This window comes from Pogoniulus pusillus, chromosome 1 (assembly GCF_015220805.1).
Source record: "Pogoniulus pusillus isolate bPogPus1 chromosome 1, bPogPus1.pri, whole genome shotgun sequence".
Classification (NCBI taxonomy): domain Eukaryota; kingdom Metazoa; phylum Chordata; class Aves; order Piciformes; family Lybiidae; genus Pogoniulus; species Pogoniulus pusillus.
Window position 1 is genome coordinate 26,383,944 of NC_087264.1, and position 20,669 is coordinate 26,404,612.

Consider the following 20,669-nt stretch of genomic DNA (forward strand, 5'->3'; position numbering starts at 1 on the left):
CAACTTATCTGATACCCTGGTGTCAGAGGTGAGGTAGTTAACATGTTGACATTTAAAGAATATCCTAGGTAAGATTTTTTTTCGGTGGCAACACACTATGGGGATGAGTAAGGCAAAAAAAGATAATTCACTTATTTAGGTAAGGTGTTTGCAATCAAAAAAATATGAAATGAAACTTCAAATTTTTGTTGAAGGTTTGATAGTGGAGCAGAAAATGAAGGGCAGGTGGAGAAGTGCAGAATGTATGCAGCTTTAGTTGTGTTGTACTGCTGTTATTTTTGCTCTGCTTACATCTTGATCAGATCGCTGCACCTCATCTGCTGCTCCAGCAAATACAAAAAGCTTTTCTTGGAGGTGTCCTTTCAGTGAGCTTAATAGAGTAATGAGGATTGGCTGTGCTTTTAGGGCTGCATCTCTATGCCATAGTTCATGTAGCTCAGTTTACTGCCTGTTTGTTACAAAATGTGCTGGCCAGAGTGTCTGCTATAGCTGCTGTTCTGCTGGCAAAGCTGTGCAGCTTCTGCAGTGACTCGTAGTGGTATAACCTGTGTCCATATGAAGAACACTTTTAACAGCATAAACTTTAGATCCGTGCAGCCCCTTGGGCTGACTGCCAGTACAGCTTATACCTATCCAGCAGAGATCAGCACTCCTTTGTGAAGCTCTTTTCTCTGCAAGCCAGGCCAGAGTAGCTGTGAAACTGTGGATTTTACCAATCCTCCCAGTAAGAAGTTTCACAGTATCGTTCAGCACAGCAGATGTTTCTCTTCCTGTGTTTTTATGGTTGGTCAGCCTCCGCTGACAGCATCAATTCAGTTGAAAATTAATAATTACATTTTAAGCTGGTATATGATAAACCCTCCCATTCTCCTCCAGTCCTTCCTCCCCTTACCTGTCAGCCTGTCAAGATTTCTCCATGTAAACAAGGGAACATCTGCACACCCTCCTCTTGCAACCTTTATCAAGGCTGATCTAATATCCCAAGTTGCTTGGACTAAGCAAAGGTAATGGCTTGGCATTTATTGGCATCGTGCAAGGCAATGCATCTGACTGAGAGCTGAAATGTCTTTATTGAATTTAAGAAGATAAAAAGCAAGAGTTCCTGCTGAGTTTCCCCACCTGCTTGTGCCAACTTTCTCTTCTTCTCCAGCTTCAAAACATGTTTTTTGTCTCTTTAGTGCCAGAGAAGAAAGGTCCTACTCCGCCAAACAAGTAGCATTGAGCATTCCCTCTCCTGCTTTTCATTACTTTCCTTAGAGGTGGGATGGCCTTGAGAAAGAGATGTCTGTGTAGACGATGTGGTGCCTTCTCTTTGTGCTGCTTGGATCAAGCTGCCAACTGGCAGCAGCAGCACAGGCTTGGGGCAGCCTGCTGCTGCTTTGATAACTAACGGGATCCTGGCAATTCTCCTGTCCAGCTTTTTAACGTTGGCACAACGCAGAAAGGGAAGGGAAGGAAAGGATGGAATTCGAAGAGTGTTATTCAACAGCAGCAGCAGCTTCCCTGGGACAGAGTGGGAGGGGAGGAGGGAAGCAGTAGGTCAGTAATTAGGACTTTGCAGAGCAGAGACATTTAGCTAAAAGTTTTCTTACTCCTCCAGGGCAGGTACAAATTAACTGTCTAGTTCAGTGCTTATGTGTTGTGCCCTGGGCCCCCTTCTTCCCAGATAAGAAAGTACAGCAGCTTGATGGTGAGAAAGAGATCATCAGGAAAGGTTCCTTGAGGCTGTTGATTGTCATGCAGCCTCTCTTGGCTCTCTGCCCTAAGTAAATACTGAAGTTTAATACCTAAGCATTGGCTGTGACAGGTGCTGCAGTACTGATGTGCCAGCTTTGACAAGCTGGAGGGGGAGCAGCAATGGACTTGAGGTTGCCTGTGCACTCCACATGCAGCTTCTTTCCTGAGTACTTTGAGGGACTGTTTTTTTCCCTTTTCCTCATGCCTTATAGCTCTGCTTTCCCTGAGCCATCCTCCCCTGCTGAATTCAGTGTTGAAGAAGTGGCTGTGAAGTGATGAAATGAGCTTTAGGGAGTTCAGTAGATGATGTCTGAGCCCACTCCTGTTCAGGGAGGATGGAAAAGGCACACCAAAGAGAAAAGTGGTTATTTCTAGTGCTGTCTTGGAAAACAGAGAAGTGCAGACATAAATTACTCAACCAAATCTTTCCTCACGCTTCATTTTACAGGGATGTAGAATGGAAGCAATCAGCTGTTCCTATAGGGAGCGTTGCTTTCCCTTTGTGTGAAAGTCATCTTTTGTGTGGAAGCTTAGCTATCTAGATCGCTTCAGCGTTTCTAGGAGAAGGCTTTTTATCTGGCAGACATCCTCTGACCTCAGAGGAGAGATGGAGTCCCTGAAATGACAGAACACTTCTAGAATCTCCTATGAAGCGTGGAGAGGTCACCAGAGACAGGGGTTTCTACAAACACAGGGCCAGCAATTCAGGCTGGGTGTGGCCCTAAAGGAGAGGAACAGGACTTTTTTTTGTCTACTGAAATGACATTTATGTGGTGTTTGTTGCCAAGAAGAGAACAGCTTGCTATACTTTACATTGCCTGTTTGGGCTTAAGCTTCCATAGGGATGTTCTGAAGCTCCCACTCCTCAGGCTTTGCACTGTTTATAGTTAGAGAAACACATCCTTCAACATTCCATTTCAGAACAGCATCTGGAAGCAAATGCAGCTGCCAACTTCAGAAAATGCTGAATCACCACATCTAATGGCATGGCTATGTTATTGTTGAATTAGGAGTGTAGAGATGCTGGAAACAAGTTTGACATAAGTTAGGGTGAAGATCCTGGAAGCTTGCTGTGGCTATTGGCAATGATTATAGGCTGTTGAAGTGTGATGCAGGAGGATTCTCTCTCCTAAATTAAAGTGCCACTCCAAACCCCGCTCTAGGGGCTGTGGTAGAGTGTGGTGGGCACCTTAAAGATTAGTAGGTATTTACAATGGTGCTTGTAAACTGGTTCCTGAACCTTTGGTCATCCATGTGGCTATTAGACATGGCCTGTAACTAGTGTGTGGATCAGCCCTAATGAACTGGTTAATTATCAACTTTATGCATTGCATTGCTGGGTTTAAGACTGTTTGAGGATTGGTAGTAGTCTCTTCACCTAGAAGCTGGTGGATCATATGTTAGTGTGGGATTCCTGTAGTAACTTGAAAATTATTCTGGGAGTGTAGAACTACAAAGTGTGGGCAGTCCCACTGGCAAAGAGGTACAGTCACTCTCTGTCCGCAGAGGGACATACATTCAAGCTAGCTAGTTTTGGTTCAAATACCTAAGATACACCAATGAGAAAGACACATACACACTACATTAAAACCAAAAACAATCACCCCAAAACCCCAACCAACCCGAACCCACCACCACCAAAAACCTGGCAGGAATTATCTGTGATCTTTGGAGAAGAATGCTCCTCAGCAGGCTTCCTGACCCTCTTTGAAGAGAGTGACCTGCTGATGTTGAAGGAACTTTGTGGTTTGTTTTTCTTTTTCCCCCACTCTGGATGGAGTAGGGGGTCTTGCTAATGGATGCAATTGCAACAGCCAAGTCTGTGTGACTACATCAAATTGATTAGCTGGGCCCTGGTTACTGCTGCGAGTGGTGATTATGGCAGTACAGCTGCTTTCTCTTTTTAAGTACTAATTACCACACGCGCGGATGTCATCACCCCTAACACTGCATGGAGTTGTCCCATTAGCGTGGGAGTGGGAAGCAGCAGGGGAGGGAAGCTCTTTGGCGTGGCAAGCTGTTTAGAAGTGAATGAAGTGGAGTGATGAAGCAGCTCTTCTTAGGAAGACTTTTTAAGCCATCTTGTCTCTGAGATTCTGCCCTCAGCCAGCGTTTCCGCAGGTTGTCAGATCCAAGCCCGTGCCCTTGGCTTTCTGTGGTGGTCTATTTACTGCAAAGCACCTGGATGCTCAGCAGTAGCTAACAATGCTTCTGCCTTGGCATGGCCAGTTGTGGAGGCCATGGGACTGTGCAGACTGACCTGCCAGGGGAGGAGACCTTGTGACTAGCCCAGGAAGAAGGCTCCTCTAGCTGTGGTCTTTGCAAAGCCATTCTTAACAGAAGAGAAACTGTTTGCTTCTGACTTGCTGAAAAAGGGATGTGATGGAAAAGCCTTGCAGTTCTGGAGAGATTTGGGATGCTTGTTTTATAAATGTATGCTCCCAGCTCTGGCAGACCACTCCCTTTCTCCTCCCTCCTCCTCCTCAAAATCCAGTCTTCCCATCTCAGAGTGCACCATAATCTCCATGGTAACAGGTGTTACCATCGCACATTCGATTTTTTGAATATTTTTCCCCCTGCTCCCTTTCCCCAGCAAGCAGGGTGAAGAGGAAAGGGGATAGAGATGGGCAAGAGCTAGATAAGCCACTAAGGACCTGTTCTTTCCATCCAAACACTGAGCTTCTCTGAGTACACTAGCTGCTGAGGGATAGCCAGAGCAAAGAGTGACCAGCTTCTGCTATACGTTGAAATCCCCAAGGATATCTTCTCCTCAGATTAGAGGTTAAATGTGTCAGTGATGGTGGGAAATAAGGTAGCTATGTTTGTTCTGACTGCAGGTGTTGATCTGTTGGAAGGTAGGAGAGCTCTGCAGAGGGACCTGGACAGGCTGGATGGGTGGGCAGAGGCCAATGGGATGACATTTAACAAGGCCAAGTGCAGGGTTCTGCACTTTGGCCACAACAACCCCAAGCAGCGCTATAGGCTGGGGACTGAGTGGCTGGAGAGCAGCCAGGAGGAAAGGGACCTGGGGATACTGATAGATAGTAAGCTGAAGATGAGCCAGCAGTGTGCCCAGGTGGCCAAGAGAGCCAATGGCATCCTGGCCTGCATCAGGAACAGTGTGGCCAGTAGGAAAAGGGAGGTTATTCTTCCCCTGTACTCAGCACTGGTCAGGCCACACCTTGAGTACTGTGTCCAGTTCTGGGCCCCTCATATCAAGAAAGATGTTGAGGTGCTGGAACATGTCCAGAGAAGGGCAACGAAGCTGGTGAGGGGCCTGGAGCACAAATCCTATGAGGAGAGGTTGAGGGAGCTGGGCCTGTTTAGCCTGGAGAAGAGGAGGCTCAGGGGTGATCTTATTACTGTCTACAACTACCTGAAGGGGCATTGTAGCCAGGTGGGGGGTGGCCTCTTCTCCCAGGTAACCAGCAATAGAACAAGGGGACACAGTCTCAAGTTGTGCCAGGGTAGGTATAGGCTGGATATTAGGAAGAAGTTCTTCACAGAGAGAGTGATTTCCCATTGGAATGGGCTGCCCAGGGAGGTGGTGGAGGCACCATCCCTGGGGGTCTTCAAGAAAAGACTGGATGAGGCACTTAGTGCCATGGTCTAGTTGATTGGATAGGGCTGGGTGATAGGTTGGACTGGATGATCTTGGAGGTCTCTTCCAACCTGGTTGATTCTATGATTCTATGACCTTGTGTTATGGTAGTCAAGATGAAGGTTCTGGGTACTAGCTATAGGAGAACACTCAGTTAAATGCTCTCTGCCTTGGACATCTCAAATTAGGTTGTCAAACAGACAAGATATGAGGTGGGCAGTAGAACTACAATGGAAAACAGCTCCAGTTTGTTTTGCTAGATGATGAGTCCCATCCTAATGAATTCAAATTATTACTTTGTCCCACCTCAGCAGTGCTGTAGGAGTTCATCTGCATTCCTATCTACCTCTATCCTGTTTTCCCAGCACATCCTCATTCCCTTCCTTTCTTTCTGATCTTTCTGGGCAGTCTGGAAGAAAGATTTTGTGATGGATGAAAGGAGGGATCATATAATTTTACAATGTCAGGGGCTGGAAGGGACCTTGAAAGATCATCTGGTCCAGCCCTCCTGCCAGAGTGGGATCACCTAGAGCAGATCAGGCTGGAATGCATCCAGACAGTTCTTGAATATCTCCAGAGAGGGAAACTCCACAACCTCCCTGGGCAGCCTGTTCCAGTGCTCTGTCACCCTCACAGTGTAAAAATTCTTCCTCAGGTTCACATGGAACCTCCTATTTCTCAGGTTCCACCCATTGTCCCTTGTCCTGTCACTGGGTATCACTGAGAAGAGCCTGCTTCCATCTTCCTGCCGGTGACCCCTGACTTATAAACATGAATGAGGTCACTCCTCAGTCTCCTCCTCTCCAAGCTGAAAAGCCCCAGCTCCCTCAGTCTCTCCTCATAAGGAAGATGTTCAACTTCCTTACTCATTTTTGTGACTCTATGCTGGACTCTCTCAAGCAGCTCCCTGTCCTTCTTGAACTGGGGCATCCAGATCTGGACACAGTACTCCAGATAAGGTCTCACCAGGGCAGATGGTTGCTCACCAGAAAATCTCATGAAAACATACCTTTCACCTGGGACTTACTCCACTGAAGGTCTAGATGTGAAGCCTGTTACCTGCAGTGATTACAGCTTTAAGTCCTAGGTAAATCTCTAAAGAATTTCTGTTAAGGATTTGGACTTGTAAATGAAGTCTTCAGCCCTACCCATCTGAAGCCGTGACGGAACATGCCATGATGGCCCATTACAGTGAAGAAGCTTGTTTTTGTCTATCTCAGTATTCAAACCAACTCCTGACCCCATTTGTCCACTTCCCATGCCTTTGTTTTTATGATCTATGTGTGTCGTCGTTCCTGGCTAAATGGAGTGCTGCCAGTGTACCCAGTTCAGGTTGCTGGATGGCAGGGTGCGGGGAGGCATTGTGCTGTACAAAAGAGATTAGCTTCTTGGAGTAGAAAGAGGATGTCTGCATAGGTATAATTTTTTCTGCTTCGTTGTTCTTGCCTTTCAAGCTCATCTGCTTCAGAAACCAAGCCAGTGCAGGGCAGCAGGCAGAGCTTGCGGTCGGCCCTTCGTGTGCACAGGGCTTCTGTTCGCCTGCATTAATGCAGCATTTGGGAAGCACTGCGCTGTCTTGCAGCCATGCTAAGGGCCTGCAGTCTGAGCCAGCTCTTCAGCTTCTTAACCTTGCTGCAGGTAGAGCAGATGATGTTAGAGGGGGACCTAAACTGAGGGATTTCTTGCTTGTGTTATTCTCATCGTCTCTGGATTTTTGATGTTCCTTTTTGCGCTGTCAGAGTCTGAAATGTTTTGAAACATGTTTAAACATTTGAAATAGGGAAGAATGATAGATTATTTTTGCATTAAGTTTGGGTTGCTTGATAGGATCAACAAAGTTTAGATACTTACACTTGCCAGTTTCCTGCTCTACCTTAGTGAGTTAAAATAAGAGGTGAAGGCCAGAAGAGTCCCAACTGTCCTGCTTTCTAATGGCTACACTACTTGTCCCCATCACTGTTTTCAATTAGTGTGAACAGAAGGACCGTGCAGCCCAGGGAGTGACAAGCAGATTCTCCTGGGGACAGAACCTCTGCTCTGCAGCTGTGTGCTAGTTAGTCTATGAAACACCTTGGGGCTCATGCACGTGTGTTGCTAGCAGCTGCTCACTCTTGCTGCTGGATTAGCAGTTGCTTGCAGCATCCTGTGAAATGCTGTCTCCTTGGCCAGCTGCACTGCTGCAGGGAGACCGACCATTGTTTAAGCCTCCTTGGCTCTTCTGCCTTGCATTGTCCTGTCAATCTCCTGTTATTGTTTCAGAGAGTTTTCAACGTTCTGTACCCGATGCCTGCCGACCAGAGAAGACATGTCAGCATCAACTCTGCGCGCTGGCTGCCCGAGCCAGGCCTGGGGCTGGCCTACGGCACCAACAAAGGGGACCTGGTGATTTGCCGACCAGAGTAAGTGCTGACTCTACAAGAAGGTGTAACTGCTGTGACCATTCTGTTCTTGGGGCAGTGGGCATAAGATTGATTTTCACTGCCTTGGGCATTGTTCTTTGAGGGACTCAAAACCCCCAACTCCCAGTACTCTTTTAGGCTGCTACTATGTTCAGCTTGAGTATCTTAGGATTGCTGTTCATTTTGCTGATGATAATTTCTGAGGCTGGTTAAGTGCATCTCATTAGCTCATTTGATTTCACATATTTTTTCTGGATCCTTTGTTTCACATATATCTAATGCAAGGTTCTTCAGGCTCTCTGGATTTTATGGACTTGGAAAAGCTGCCAGTAAGAACAGCAAATCTGGCTGTTGATATGGTTACTTTTCTCAGCTTTCATGGATCTTTTGGAGTTCACCAGCGATAGAGTCATAGAATGGTTTAGGTTGGAAGGGACCTAGTTCCAACCTACTGTGTAATGGGCAGGGGCACCTTCCACTAGACCAGGTTATTCAAGGCCTCATCCAGCCTGACCTTGGACAACTCCAGGTAGGGGTCATTTATGACTTCTGGGCAACCTGTTGCAGTGTCTCACCACCCTCACTGTAAATAATTTCTTCCTAATATCTAGTCTAAATCTACTCTGCACAAGCTTTGATCTATTACCTCTCATCCTATGATGACAAGCCCTTGTAAAAAGTCCCTTCTCAGCTTTCTTGTAGCTCCTTTCAGGTACCAGAAGGCCACTATGAGGTCTCTGTTTTCCAGGCTGAACAGCTCCAATTCTAGTAGCTGTTGTCCCCATATGGGAGGTGCTCCAGCCCTCTGATCATCTTTGTGGCCCTCCTTTGGATTTGCTCCAGCAGTTCAATGCACCTTTTACACTGGGGCACCAGAACTGGACACAATACCACAGGTGGGGTCACTGCCCCTGTCCTGCTGGTCACATTTCTTTTGATAATCCCAGGACATGGTTGGCCTTTTGGACTGCAAGTGCACATTGCTCGTGCATGTTGAGTTTTTCATCACCTGCAGCCTGAAGTTTTCCTCCTTCAGAATGCTCTCAAGCCACTTCTCGCCCAGCTTGTATATGTGCTTGGGATTGCTCTGACCCAGGTGTAGGACCTTCCACTTGGCCTTTTTGAACTTCTCAAGGTTGGCTTGGGCCCACCTCTCAAGCCTGTCCAAGTTGTAAGCTGCCGACCTAGAGATAACAAGTATCTGTAGAATCCCATGCTCAAATACTGTACCAAACTGCAAAGATTTCTGTCATGATTATGAGCAGGTCAGTGAATTATTTTGGTCTTCACTGGAAAGTATGGTGGTCTGACATGTAGCCTTTAGCTCTCTTTTATTTATGTGATGCTGAGAAGGGTGTAACTGTCCCTTTGTAAACTTGCGATTAAACACAAGCCAATTTAGATGTGGCATGACACAGATGATAACTGTCTGTGCAGTGAAACCCTTGTAATGCTTTCATTGTTCTTGGGGAGTCTCTACACCATACTTTTTTGAGACCCTTTTCTCCACTGCCTTTGTAAATGCTTCTTTTGGAGTAGTCTTTGTTTTACGCTGCAAGAACACTTCAGGGATTATTTCTTTGTTTCACTTATTTATGGTACTAAACCACCTTGGTGGTATTTTGGGTTATGTTTCAGTTCCTTGTGTGTTAGAAGCTGACAGCTACAAACTTGCAGCACTGCTGGTGATCTTCACACATGCATGTGGACTCCATCTGCTGTGGATGAGATCAGGCATGTGGTGCTTGAGAAGAATCATATGGTCAGTGTAGAACTGCTGTCTTAAATGAGAATGATCATGTACAACTGTAATAGTGACTAATTCAATACAGCCTTCTGGTGAAATCTGCAGTTGGAATTCAGATCAGAATCATTTCAGTAGTACAAAATGCCAGCACTCTTCAAACAGCCCTCTTGTTCTCTTAAACATAATCTTTCATCAAGGCCTTATTTATACAAGAAGTTCCACAAGATATTATTATGGAATAAGCTCTAATCACTCTCTTCCAGGGTAAGTGGCTTTCTTCAAGAGTAGTTGCTGTACTTTCTAAGCAGAAGAATTATGCAGGAATAATGGCTCTCTTTTTCAACTCGAGAGTTATTCTAAGTTATTTTCAGTATAGGGAAATGTAAAGATCTAGTCTGCTGATATGGCTCTTGAGATGAACTTGAAGGAGAACTTGGCGAAATGAAGCCTCTCTCCAAGGGTGGATGCTTTGATTGGATGCTGCAGAGCTGAGATTGGTCTGACTACCCTGGCTTGCCATGTCCCACATTAAGTATGCCTTCTGCCACTCTCAGTAGCCCAAAAATAAGTGGCATGTCTCTTCTTGGCACCTTGCTGATTAAAGACAAGACAGGAACACTTTCATGCTGTATTATGGAAGTGCTGGTAGTCCTGCAGCATCTCTGTAAAACTTCCTTAGCTCACCAGGTTACTAAGGCACTCTTCTGTCTCCTTATTTATATCTCAGCCACAATCACACAATATTCCAACAAAGGTAAACTTTTCATACACAAACATGAAACAAAGTGGCTGTAGAGGCAGGAAGTTTATTTGGTGTCTTGACAGGAGATTTATTTGGTGTTTTGACAGAAATGCTTCAAAAGGTTTCTTGCTAGTGGATTGGAGTGCACTGGTGGTGATTATTGCAGGCCTCATGTGGACCTGCTGGTTGGGGTTTTTTGAGCAAGGCACCCAATATGTTCTGTTCTCAACTGCCCCATTTTGTAGACCAACAACAGCCAGAGTGACTTGGAAAGCTCTGCATGAAGGTGTAGGTGTTGAGTGAGCTGAATAATTTGCATTGAGGCTCTAAGATCAGAGCACACGAGTGAGTGAGGCCCTATCGGAGCACAAGTGGCTTGCAGCTGTGATGTTTGCTGCACTTCTACTTGGAAGATTCTTAGAGAGAGGGAAAAACCCTGACAAGTAGATGCCATCTCTGTAGTTCTTGGTTTAATAGACTTGGCTTGAGGTTGACCTATTTTGTTGACTTCAACTTGAGAAGTGAGGGAGAAAGATAGAAAATACTTGTGTAGTTTACATATGCAGTAATACAGAGGAATACAACTGCTGAATAAAGGATTCAGCAATTGATAGAGTGCTGTATGGGGGATAGCCTAGCAAACAGCAGGGATCAAAAGTCACTGTGCTTCTGAAAACACCCCCACTGCTCTAATTTGGCAAAGAAAACTGCGGTTAGAAACATACAACGGAGTTCATTATAATCCCTGGGTCTTTATTCCTGTCTACAATGGAGGCATTTGAAACCAAGTGCTACAGGGATCCTATAAACAGGTTGAAATAGCAGCTGTGCCTTAAATACAGGATTTCAAAAGTGTGTGCTTAGGGCAAATGAGATGAGTAGACTTGGAAGTACAAGCTGACAAAAAAGGGGGGGGAGAGGGAAAAGAAAAAGGCTTGACTTGAAGCTGCATTGGCTCATAGGGATAGAGTGTGCAGGCATGTAGCCCTTCCAGGATTCTAAAAGACCAGGAATTAAACGTATTGGGCTGTATTGCCAAGATGAGGTCACACTGATGGCAGTTTTTCTTGCAGATGGAAACAGGAAGGGTCAGGTTTTGTTGGCAACCGTAATATGAACTCAGTACACAGGTTTGTAGGGTGTATTTTGAAGGAAAGGAAAATTAGAACCGTGGAAAGATGGATTGTGGTGGAGTGTAGCAGGTCAGATACCTGTCCTTAAGAATGTTACATTCTTCTTCCTTAAGAATGTTACATATTTAGTTTTAATTAAAAGGTCAATTAAGGACTTGCTCCAGGTCTAATAGCTGTGCATCTTAGTAAGGTGGTTCTCATATTTGAACTACCATAAATCTAGTTAGCTTTTAAAGAATTAGGTTTAGAACAAGATATGGTAAAGAGCAGATGAAGATCTAGCAAAAGGAAAGAGTCCAACATGATTGAGAGCTGGACTCTGTCTCAAAAGTTGTCACTGATGGACTTTCTTAAGAACCTCTTCTGAGGCTGGTTATTAATACTGTTTGTACAATGCCTTGTAAGGCTACACTGAATAAATTTGCAGAGAATTTGACATTAGCTTTGTCATTGTAGAGAAAGATCAGAGTACTGCACAAGAATTGGATTGCCTTGAAAGTGAATGGAGCTACAGAAATGAGAACTTAATAGTACAAAGTGCACTTAGTGACTAATAACACTGAGCTCAGTAGTTAAAATGACAGAGGAAGAGAAAGACCTAAGGCTTTGGTTGATGGTAGGTGATTAAGCCATCAATACATGAGGCTGTAAAAACAAGTTTAGTTCTGGGATGAGACACAAGATGTTTAACAAAAGAGAGCAAAATGTTAGTATTGCTGTGGAAGAAACAACATCTATAAGCTGGAACAGTTTAAAAATTGCATGGCGATATTCAGAGCTGCCTTTCCATTGGTACAGTGGCTAAGAAGAGCTGCTTAATGGGGTTAGTGGAGCATTTTTATCTAAGAAAACCTGCAGCTTGGGGTCTTTAGAAGGTCTCAAAAGGAGTGGGGTATGCAGCCTTGATTCAAGAAAGGACAGCTGTTTGTTTATATAGTTTTTTATTAGAGGACACAGAGGCATAAATTGTCTGTGACTAGATTGTGGCAGCAAGCTGGAGAAGGGCAGGTAACCAACTGATTTCTGCAGTAGCCTGTACGTTGTTTGGGTGGATGCAAGAGAGCCATTTGGGGATGCAGTTTGGCTGGCTTGCAGAGACAAGTGTATGACCTGAATACTTGTGACTGGAGGTGGAACTGGACTGCTGAGCTGTAAGGCAATTTTCAGTATTTTAAACCCAAAGTTCACATCTAAACAGGTGTTGACAATTTGGTTCTCAGAGCTGTTGTGCTGTAGGGAGGTGAGGTGGTGACAGGAGTGTTCATCCACGCTTGGAAATACACTTAATGTGTCTGAAAGCAGCCTATAAGAGACTGGAATTCATGAGCCAATAGAGTAGCTATGAGGTTAGAATAAATGTTTTTATTAGCCATAGATACAAATCCTAACAGGATTGTGTTCTGATGAGTAAATGTGTTGGGTTTGTGTCTGTCAGGGTTTTGGTAACGGGGAGGGGGCTGTGGATGTACCTCCTGTAAGAAGCACCAAGGGGCTCCCCCATCTCCTAGTCAGACTCATCTGACCAAGGCTGAACCAACCAGCACCTCTGTCATAACAGACTTAAGAGGGGAAAAGCATGAGTGAGCAGCTCTTTTGTTTTGGAGGGGAGCAGTACTTGAGACACACAACCACTGTGGTTGGTGCAGGAGGAGGGAAAGAGTGTCCGAGCAGTGGCTTACAGTTAGATGGTAGGCTGACCCCTGCAACGCAGTAACGCTGGAGCAGAATCTCACCTGTAACCCATGGAGAATCTCACCTGTGACAGCACTCTGGAGCAGGTGGCTGCTCCTGAAGAAGGGTCTGGCTCTGAGGGCAGCCCTTGCTGGTAGGAGAACTTTGGGATGCCGCATTGCAGCAGGGGAGAACTGTGAGTAAGTAGTTTTCCCTATGAGGAAGAAGGGGCAGCAGCAGCTATGTGGGACACACTGACCACAGTTCCCTTTCCTTGCACCTCTGAGAGGAGGAGAAGGAGGCAGAGAGTCAGAAGTAGGGAAGAGGAGAGAAGATTTTATATATATATTTTTTTAAGTTTAGATTCTATTTCTTACTGCCCTACCGTGATTCAGTTGGAAAATTAGTGGTGGTTTTGCTTAAGTTGAATTAATTGATAAATTCTGTTTCCTCAAGTTGAATCTGTCTCTTGCTCATGAACGTAATTGGAAACTTAGCCCTTTATGGGCAAGTGAGGTTCTTTGTCTTGACCTTTAAGCCTTTTGTTGTGTTTTGTCCATTCCACCAGAGGTGGGTAGGAGTGAGTGAGCAGTTTTTAGTGGTGTCTTGGGTTTTAGACCAAGACAGTAAAGAAAGGACATCTCTTCACTTATATTTCAGAGTGACTCCAGCTCTCTACATTGTACTACTGAAAAGCACTGGTATGTTTCCTCTGTGGTTTTTTATATAATTAAATTAGAAGGAACTATTAATGTAATATCAGGAAAATTCCTCATTTCCCAGAAACTCCAAGGCTGACCAACTTAAATTGCACACAAGGTAGCTGTTAGTTTGAGCACATGGTTTTAGATACAGACTGGTGTTGAGTACCCAGAGATCCCAGATGTCAGTGAATAAATACTCACCTCACTAAGGGTAAATAGCAAAGGAGCTGCTGTTCACCAGCATCTGCCTGTCTTTTGCTTGTTTAGCTGCTGGTTTCACTTACTTGCAAACAAATTATCCCTCTTATAGCAGATCTCTCTGACCTATTTAAAACCTTGTCTACTTTTCCTGCTGCATGACTGTCCTTTTGAGGAATGTTTTGTGCGAAAGGTTCCAGAGGTCTGAATTCCGGTCCCACAGGAACTCAGCTTTTGAAAACAACTTCGTTTACAGGTGACCAACAGGACAAGCAATCTACTTTTTTCACAAGCCTTATCTTTCATTTTTGTTTGAGAATAATCACCAGCAACCATGAGGGAGGACAATTTACTGAGAGAAGGTTTATGGAATTGACCGTTGGTAACTGAGCACCAGGAAGCTCATGTCAACAAGGCACTTGCAAATGCTGGAGATGCATAGAGTAGTGAGGGGAATTGAGTAGATCACAGGCAGCCTGTCTTTGAAGGGATGCTTCATACTTCTTGGAGCTGTTTAATGATTGCAGTGATAATTGGCTGGAGCAAGGGTACTTAGGCTGCGGCTCACAGCAGGTGCTGCTGTTGCTAAGAGTTTTGTCCCTCATATTTGGATTGCAATCTGCAAGGATGCAACAGCCTGTTCTGGTTTTGTAGTTTACTCTTCTCATGGTCCAGTATATAGAACTGCTAGACTTGCATATGCATTTGATCAGCAGCTTGCTGTCTGCTTGCACGCTAAAGTTTTGTACATCTTCCTTGACTCTGCATAGTTCAAAGTTTGGTTCAATTCCTGAATCTTTTGGGTTTGCACCATGGAGTGAAGTCACAGGATGTTAGGATGTTAGGGGTTCGAAGGGACCTCTGGAGATCATTGAGTCCAACCCCTCTGCCAGAGCAGGACCATAATTTAGTGCAGGTCACACAGGATCACATGCAGACAGGTCTTGAAAGTCTCCAGAGAAGGAGACTCTACAACCTCTCTGGGAAGCCTAAGTCCACAGTGTCTTGTACAGTAGAAAAATATTGACTGAATTAGAAAGGAGTTCAGTTTTCAGTGCTCATAATCTTTCCTATCTTGTCACATTCTAACAAGCACTTTCCCTTTCAGTAACACCCCTGATGGGCCTTCGCAAGCATGAATAGTCTGGTAGAACAGGAAGAGGTGAGACTGAAAGTGAGGAGGAACAGACTGCATTCAGCTTACTGCCCTTTGCTGACTTCTTGTGTAGGACTGCCATGGGAGAAAGGCAGGGGGTCCAAATATCAGCTGTTTGTAGTTTTATTTTGAGTGCCCCCCATCATGCTCAGGAGCAGGTTCTGGAAGGGCTCAGTGCTCATATGCTTTTGAAAATAGCAGATCCAGAAGCCTCTATTTGGAGAAAACTGTTTCAAAGTTAAGAACTGAAAGCACCTAGTCTGGGACTAGCTAAGTAATGCAGGCATCCATAGGAGAGGAAGGAGTTCTCAGCAAGCAAAAGTCTCTGGTAATGGAATTAAAATACCCCCTGAAGATACATCTGGCTCAGAGGCAGCATCCCTTGGAATTCTTTCATTGGGAAGTAGGTGTGGAGAGTCTCAGTCTGCTTGAGTACTATGCAGCCTGCATAGTTTAATTCTGCCTCTCATTTGAAATTATTGTGGGAAAATTCTCTTCATGATAAATTCCTGTGCTTTGCAGAAGATAATTGTAATTGTCCATGCCAATATGTTTTTTTTTTTTCCCTTTGAGTACTGTGTATCTTCTCATCTAGTAGTGGGGGTGATGTGTCTGCATCTAGTTATTAGCACTGGTAAAGAAATGGTAATCTATCCATCATGTCTCTCAGGCTCTTCAGCCTCTAGTAGTGATGGCCCCGGCAGGATAAGCCCTAGTGCATTATTTGCCTTCCTACAAATAGCTTCTGGGGGGCTGACTAAACAAAGAGACAGAGGGAGGAACTGTGTTCCTTCATGTGTAAGAAGGGATGTTAGCAACTCTGCACAGGGAATGTTCTCACAGCTGTTAACTGGGGTGGTTAGAGATCCTGGTTATGTCTGAGTCTTCCCTGCAAATAGCCTCTTGAAAGGCAGCACCTGCACAGTGGCCTTCGACTCTGGCTGAGCAAGAGAATGTCCTGCACTTTTTCTGTCTCTTAACCACAAGATACTGTGAATTTTGTGATTGAGGTTAAAAGATGATAAAGTTGACTTAAGCCTGAAGAACAGGGTGCCAGCCAGAGGGACCTGGACAGGCTGGAGTGGTGGGCTGAGGAGAATCTCATGACATTCAACAAGGTGAAGTGTAAGGTCCTGCACATAAGTTGGGCCAGTCCTAGATGTCAGTACAGGCTGGGAGATGATGAAATTGAGAGAAGCCCTGCAGAAAAGGACTTGAGATGCTGGTGTATGTGAAGCTGGACATGAGCCAACAGTGTGTGCTTGCAGCCCAGAAGACCAATTGCATCCTGGGCTGCATCAAAAGAAGCATGGCCAGCAGATCCAGAGAGGTGATTCTACCACTTTACTCTGCTCTGGTAAGACCTCACCTGGAGTATTGCATCTAGCTCTGGAGCCTTCAGTACAGGAAGGACATGGCCCTGATGGATTGGGTGCAGAGGAGGGCCATGAAAACGATCAAGGGGCTGGAACACCTCTGCTACAAGGACAGGCTGAGGGAGCTGATGTTGTTCAGCCTGGAGAAGAGAAGGCTCTGGGGAGATTTAATAGCAGTCTTCCAGTAACTGAAGGGGACCTACAAGAAGGCTAGAGAGGGACTGTTTCCAAAAGCCTGGAGTGGTAAGATGAAGGACAATGGTTTTAAATTAGAGAAGAGCAGATTTAGATTGGATGTTAGGAACAGGTTCTTTACCGTGAGGATGGCTGAACACTGGAGCAGTGAACTGAAGCACCCCATCCTGGAGGTACTCGACTTGAGACTTGCCAAGATTCTGAGCAACTTGATCTAGTGGAGGCTGTACCTGCTGACTGCAGAGGGGATTGGACTAGATGACCTGTGGAGGTCACTTCCAACCCAAACCGTTCTATGATTTCACTTGCTAAAAGAGGAAAAGGACTTTAAAAAGGAGAGGATGGCAAATTTGGCACTGAAGATGCATCCTGACAGCTTATATTTGGATTTTGTTATTTATGCATTTAAGGAAAAAAAAAACTGAGATTAATTATTTCCAAATTGTTCAGGGAAGCCTTAGGAAACCTGAGTGCCAAGAGGCTCAGTCATTGTAGATGCAAGAGCAGCAGTGTGGTAATAAGAAGGCTCAGAACAGTATCTCCATTCTGATATTGGTTTTTTTTTGTTCCATTTCTGTGTGTGAATTTGATAGCCGGGACGAATGATGCCGTGAGGTGGAAGATGCCCTCATAAAATTCCACTTAATATGTCTATGAATCCTAGAGATAAATTTTGAGAGCTGCTTTAAGTCTTCAGTTATTAGCAGATTAATTTCCCTCACTCAATCCTTCAAGGTATGCTGAAACACTGACTAGTTACCATAATTTATTTTCCATCATGGGAAGGGGAAGTTAGTACAGAGCTCAGTGTTAAAGGAACTTAACCTGCTGCTTACCAGGTTGTGTGCTATTTCACAGGGCTTCTGCAGATCCTTACTGGATCTCATATTAGGTGGCAATCTTTCTAAAAGCATGACCCACATGCTCTTAAGAGCAGCTCTAAAATGCTTCACTTATATCTAGTCAGCTCACACCTGCTGCCTTTTCTTCCTTTCCCCCCCCCTAATTCTATCTACAAAAGCAATTAAATTTCATGCAAGCAATTATTTGACTTGCTGCCTACTGCGTGTGGCTCATTCTTTCATTGTTTTCATAAATCATCCCTTTTTTCTCTGTTATATTACTGTCTTTAAGGGATCAAAGTTACACTTAGTGGAGAATAATTGTCAATTTAAGTATGCCTTTCTTTTTCAAGAGTGCTGGTACCAATGGCTCGAAAAAGTTAACTTCTTACACTTTTGTAATATATTTTTTTCTTATTTTCTTAATGAATGCAAGTAGCTTCTCTTATTCCCTAATTGCATAAGTACCCTCAGATATATCTTAAGTGGAGGCTTCAAAGAGACAATTAAGTATTTCAGCCACTTTGAGTCGTTATTGATTTTTGTCAGTAGCCTCACTGGTGAACAGTTGTTTTTTTTTCCACTCTACTTCCATTTTCCATGTGTTCTATTTTTAAAGTGTCTTTTGCCTCTTTGGCAGCACCAGTCCATCCTGCTTTCTTACAGACTTTCCTTTCCCTGCAGGTCTAGACTTAGACTTTCCATGTTCAGCTGTTTACTCTCTTGGCTTTCCAATAAGATCGTCTCTTAATTTTCTGGTCTTTGGACCAGTTTTTGTGGAGCTCTCTTCTGTGTCCCTTGAGCCTGTGTTTTCTAGCAAGACTGTAGTGAATCCAGCTAGCCATTTTTTTCTTCTTTTTTCCCTTTTTTTTTAAATCCTCAATCGATGTAGTTCTGTAAATGTTCTAATTTTCTCCACTTGGTGTCTACAAACTGTGAGTAATTGGAGCAATAATTGTGGATTTGGGGTTTTGTCAAGTTGTGTTCTTTAATTGGGTTTTCTTTCAGCGGGTTTCCTCTACATGGGAAAGAGAACACATTTTAGTTGGTTAATTTCAAAGCTACTGAAGATAAAGTGTATTAAAACTTGACTTGCCCTGTGGATCTCATTGCAATTAGACCAAGCTAAAGCTTTGGTTCTGGAGCTTGGCAGCTGTGTGTGTATCACAGTGTTCTGGGTTTGGTTTTCTTTTAAACAAAACAAACAAACCCAAAGAGTGTTGTGCTTGCTAATTTAAAATGTTTGGTTTGAAGTTAATTTCTTTCATTCTAAATGCATTTTCCTGGTTTAGCTTGTTCATGTAAATTCTACAAAACAAGCCTACTTTCAAGTTGCCTTTGAATCAAGTTAAACATCAGTTTGTGCTAAAACATTAGTGAAAGTTAAAGAAGACTAAAGAATGACTTTGGCTTTCAAGACTTGTAGCAATTTAAGATCTTAGAAGGCTTAAGCAATTTGTGCTCTCCCAAAGACTCCTAACACCCTAAATTGTCTAAGCCACTGGAAGAGCTGATAGATCATAAACAGCTTAAGAAATTCTGAGGGTTCAAAGCTTATTTGGTGTGTAGTCTGCCTGTAATCACTTTAAGCAATTAACAAGCCTTTAGGTTTTTAGAGGAATTTAAGCAAGTTATCCATCTTTAGAACCTTGGTTTAAGATAATGCCAAGCCAAATTACCCTTACTTAAGGAATGTAAAGATTTATGTTCTGGAATCTGTTATTTACAGAGTATCTCTATGTGCTGCTTGGCACTGTTGAGTCACAGAAGTGAAGGATATCATGGCATACTGGCAGGATTTGAAGTGAGAAGAAAATCAGTGAAAATTCAGGCAATTCATAGAATGGTTTGGATTGGAAGGGACCTTTACAGGTCATCTAGTTCCACTCTCCTGCCATGAGCAGGGACATAAAATCATTGAATATTTTTGGTTAGGGAAAGACCTTAAGATCATTGAGTCCAACTGTCAACCTAACACCACCATGGCCACTAAACCAGGTCCCAGAGTGCCATGTCTGCATGTTGTTTCCAATGCCTCCAGGGATGGTGACCCCACCCTCTCCCTGGGCAGCCCATTCCAATGCCTGACTGATCTTTCACTGAAGAAGTTTTTCCAAATATCCAACCTCAATCTCCCCTGGTGCAACCTAAGGCCACTTCCCATCTTTCTGTCACTTGATAATACCAGGGAGAAGAGACTGACTCCCATCTTACTGCAGCCTTCTCTCAGGTAGTTGGAGAAAGCAGTGAGGTCTCCCCTCAGCCTCCTCTTTTCCAGACTAAACAATCCCCATTCCTTCAGCTGCTTCTCATAAGACTTATTCTTCAGGCCCTTCAACAACTTTGTTGCCTTTCCAGCTGATATCTTCAACTAAACCAGGTTGTGCAGCGTCCCTTCCAACCTGACGGTGACTGTTTCCAGGGATGGCTCAGTGGAAAGCACCTCCTTGCAGAAAAAAAACCCAGAAGGTTCTCCTTCCCAGACTCCCTTCTTTTAGTTTAAAAATCATCAGCCCTTGTGCTGTCACAGTAGCCCTGCTAAAAAGACTGCGACAGTCTTTCTTATGGGCTCCCTTTAGATACTGAAAGGCTGCATTGAAGGCTCCCTGGAGCCTTCTCCAGGTTGAACAACCTCAGCTCTCTCAGTTGTTCTCCATAGCAGAGGTATTTTCAGTCTTCTCATTATTTTCATGGCCCTCCTCTGGACCCGCTCCAGCAGGTCCACATCTTTCTTGTGTTGAGGACTCTAGAGCTGCACACAATACTCCTGGTGGTACAGTCTCACCAAAGCAAAGTAGAGAATTGCCTCTTGACCTGCTGACCATATTGCTTTTGAGGTAACCTGGGGACACAGCTGCCTTTCTGGGTTGCAGGCACACTGTTGGCTCATGTCCAGCTTTTCATCCACCAGTACCTCAAAGTCCTTTTCCACAAGGCTGCTCTTAGTCCCTTCATCTCCCAGCCTGTATTGATACAGGAGGTTGCCTTCCAGGACCTTGCACTTACTTGGTTTTGAATTTGGGATTTGAATCTCTGTCTGGTTTATTTCTTGTTTATTGCATATTGTTTTACTTGGATGGCATGGATCACATCAGCATGCATGGGTTTCATAGTGATAAAACTACTATGGAGTGAAATATATCATACTAGAAAATCTCACCAGTGTTG

At 44.3% G+C, this 20,669-nt stretch overlaps 1 protein-coding gene across 2 annotated transcripts in view; it reads left to right on the plus strand.

Moving 5' to 3' along the window:
• AMBRA1 (autophagy and beclin 1 regulator 1) overlaps nt 1-20,669 on the plus strand; it is a 142,235-nt gene that overhangs the window by 100,829 nt on the left and 20,737 nt on the right. For both annotated transcript variants that reach the window (XM_064145311.1, XM_064145320.1), the window contains exon 15: nt 7,598-7,737. In XM_064145311.1, the coding sequence (XP_064001381.1) occupies nt 7,598-7,737 (140 nt within the window). The remainder of the gene's footprint in view (nt 1-7,597; nt 7,738-20,669) is intronic.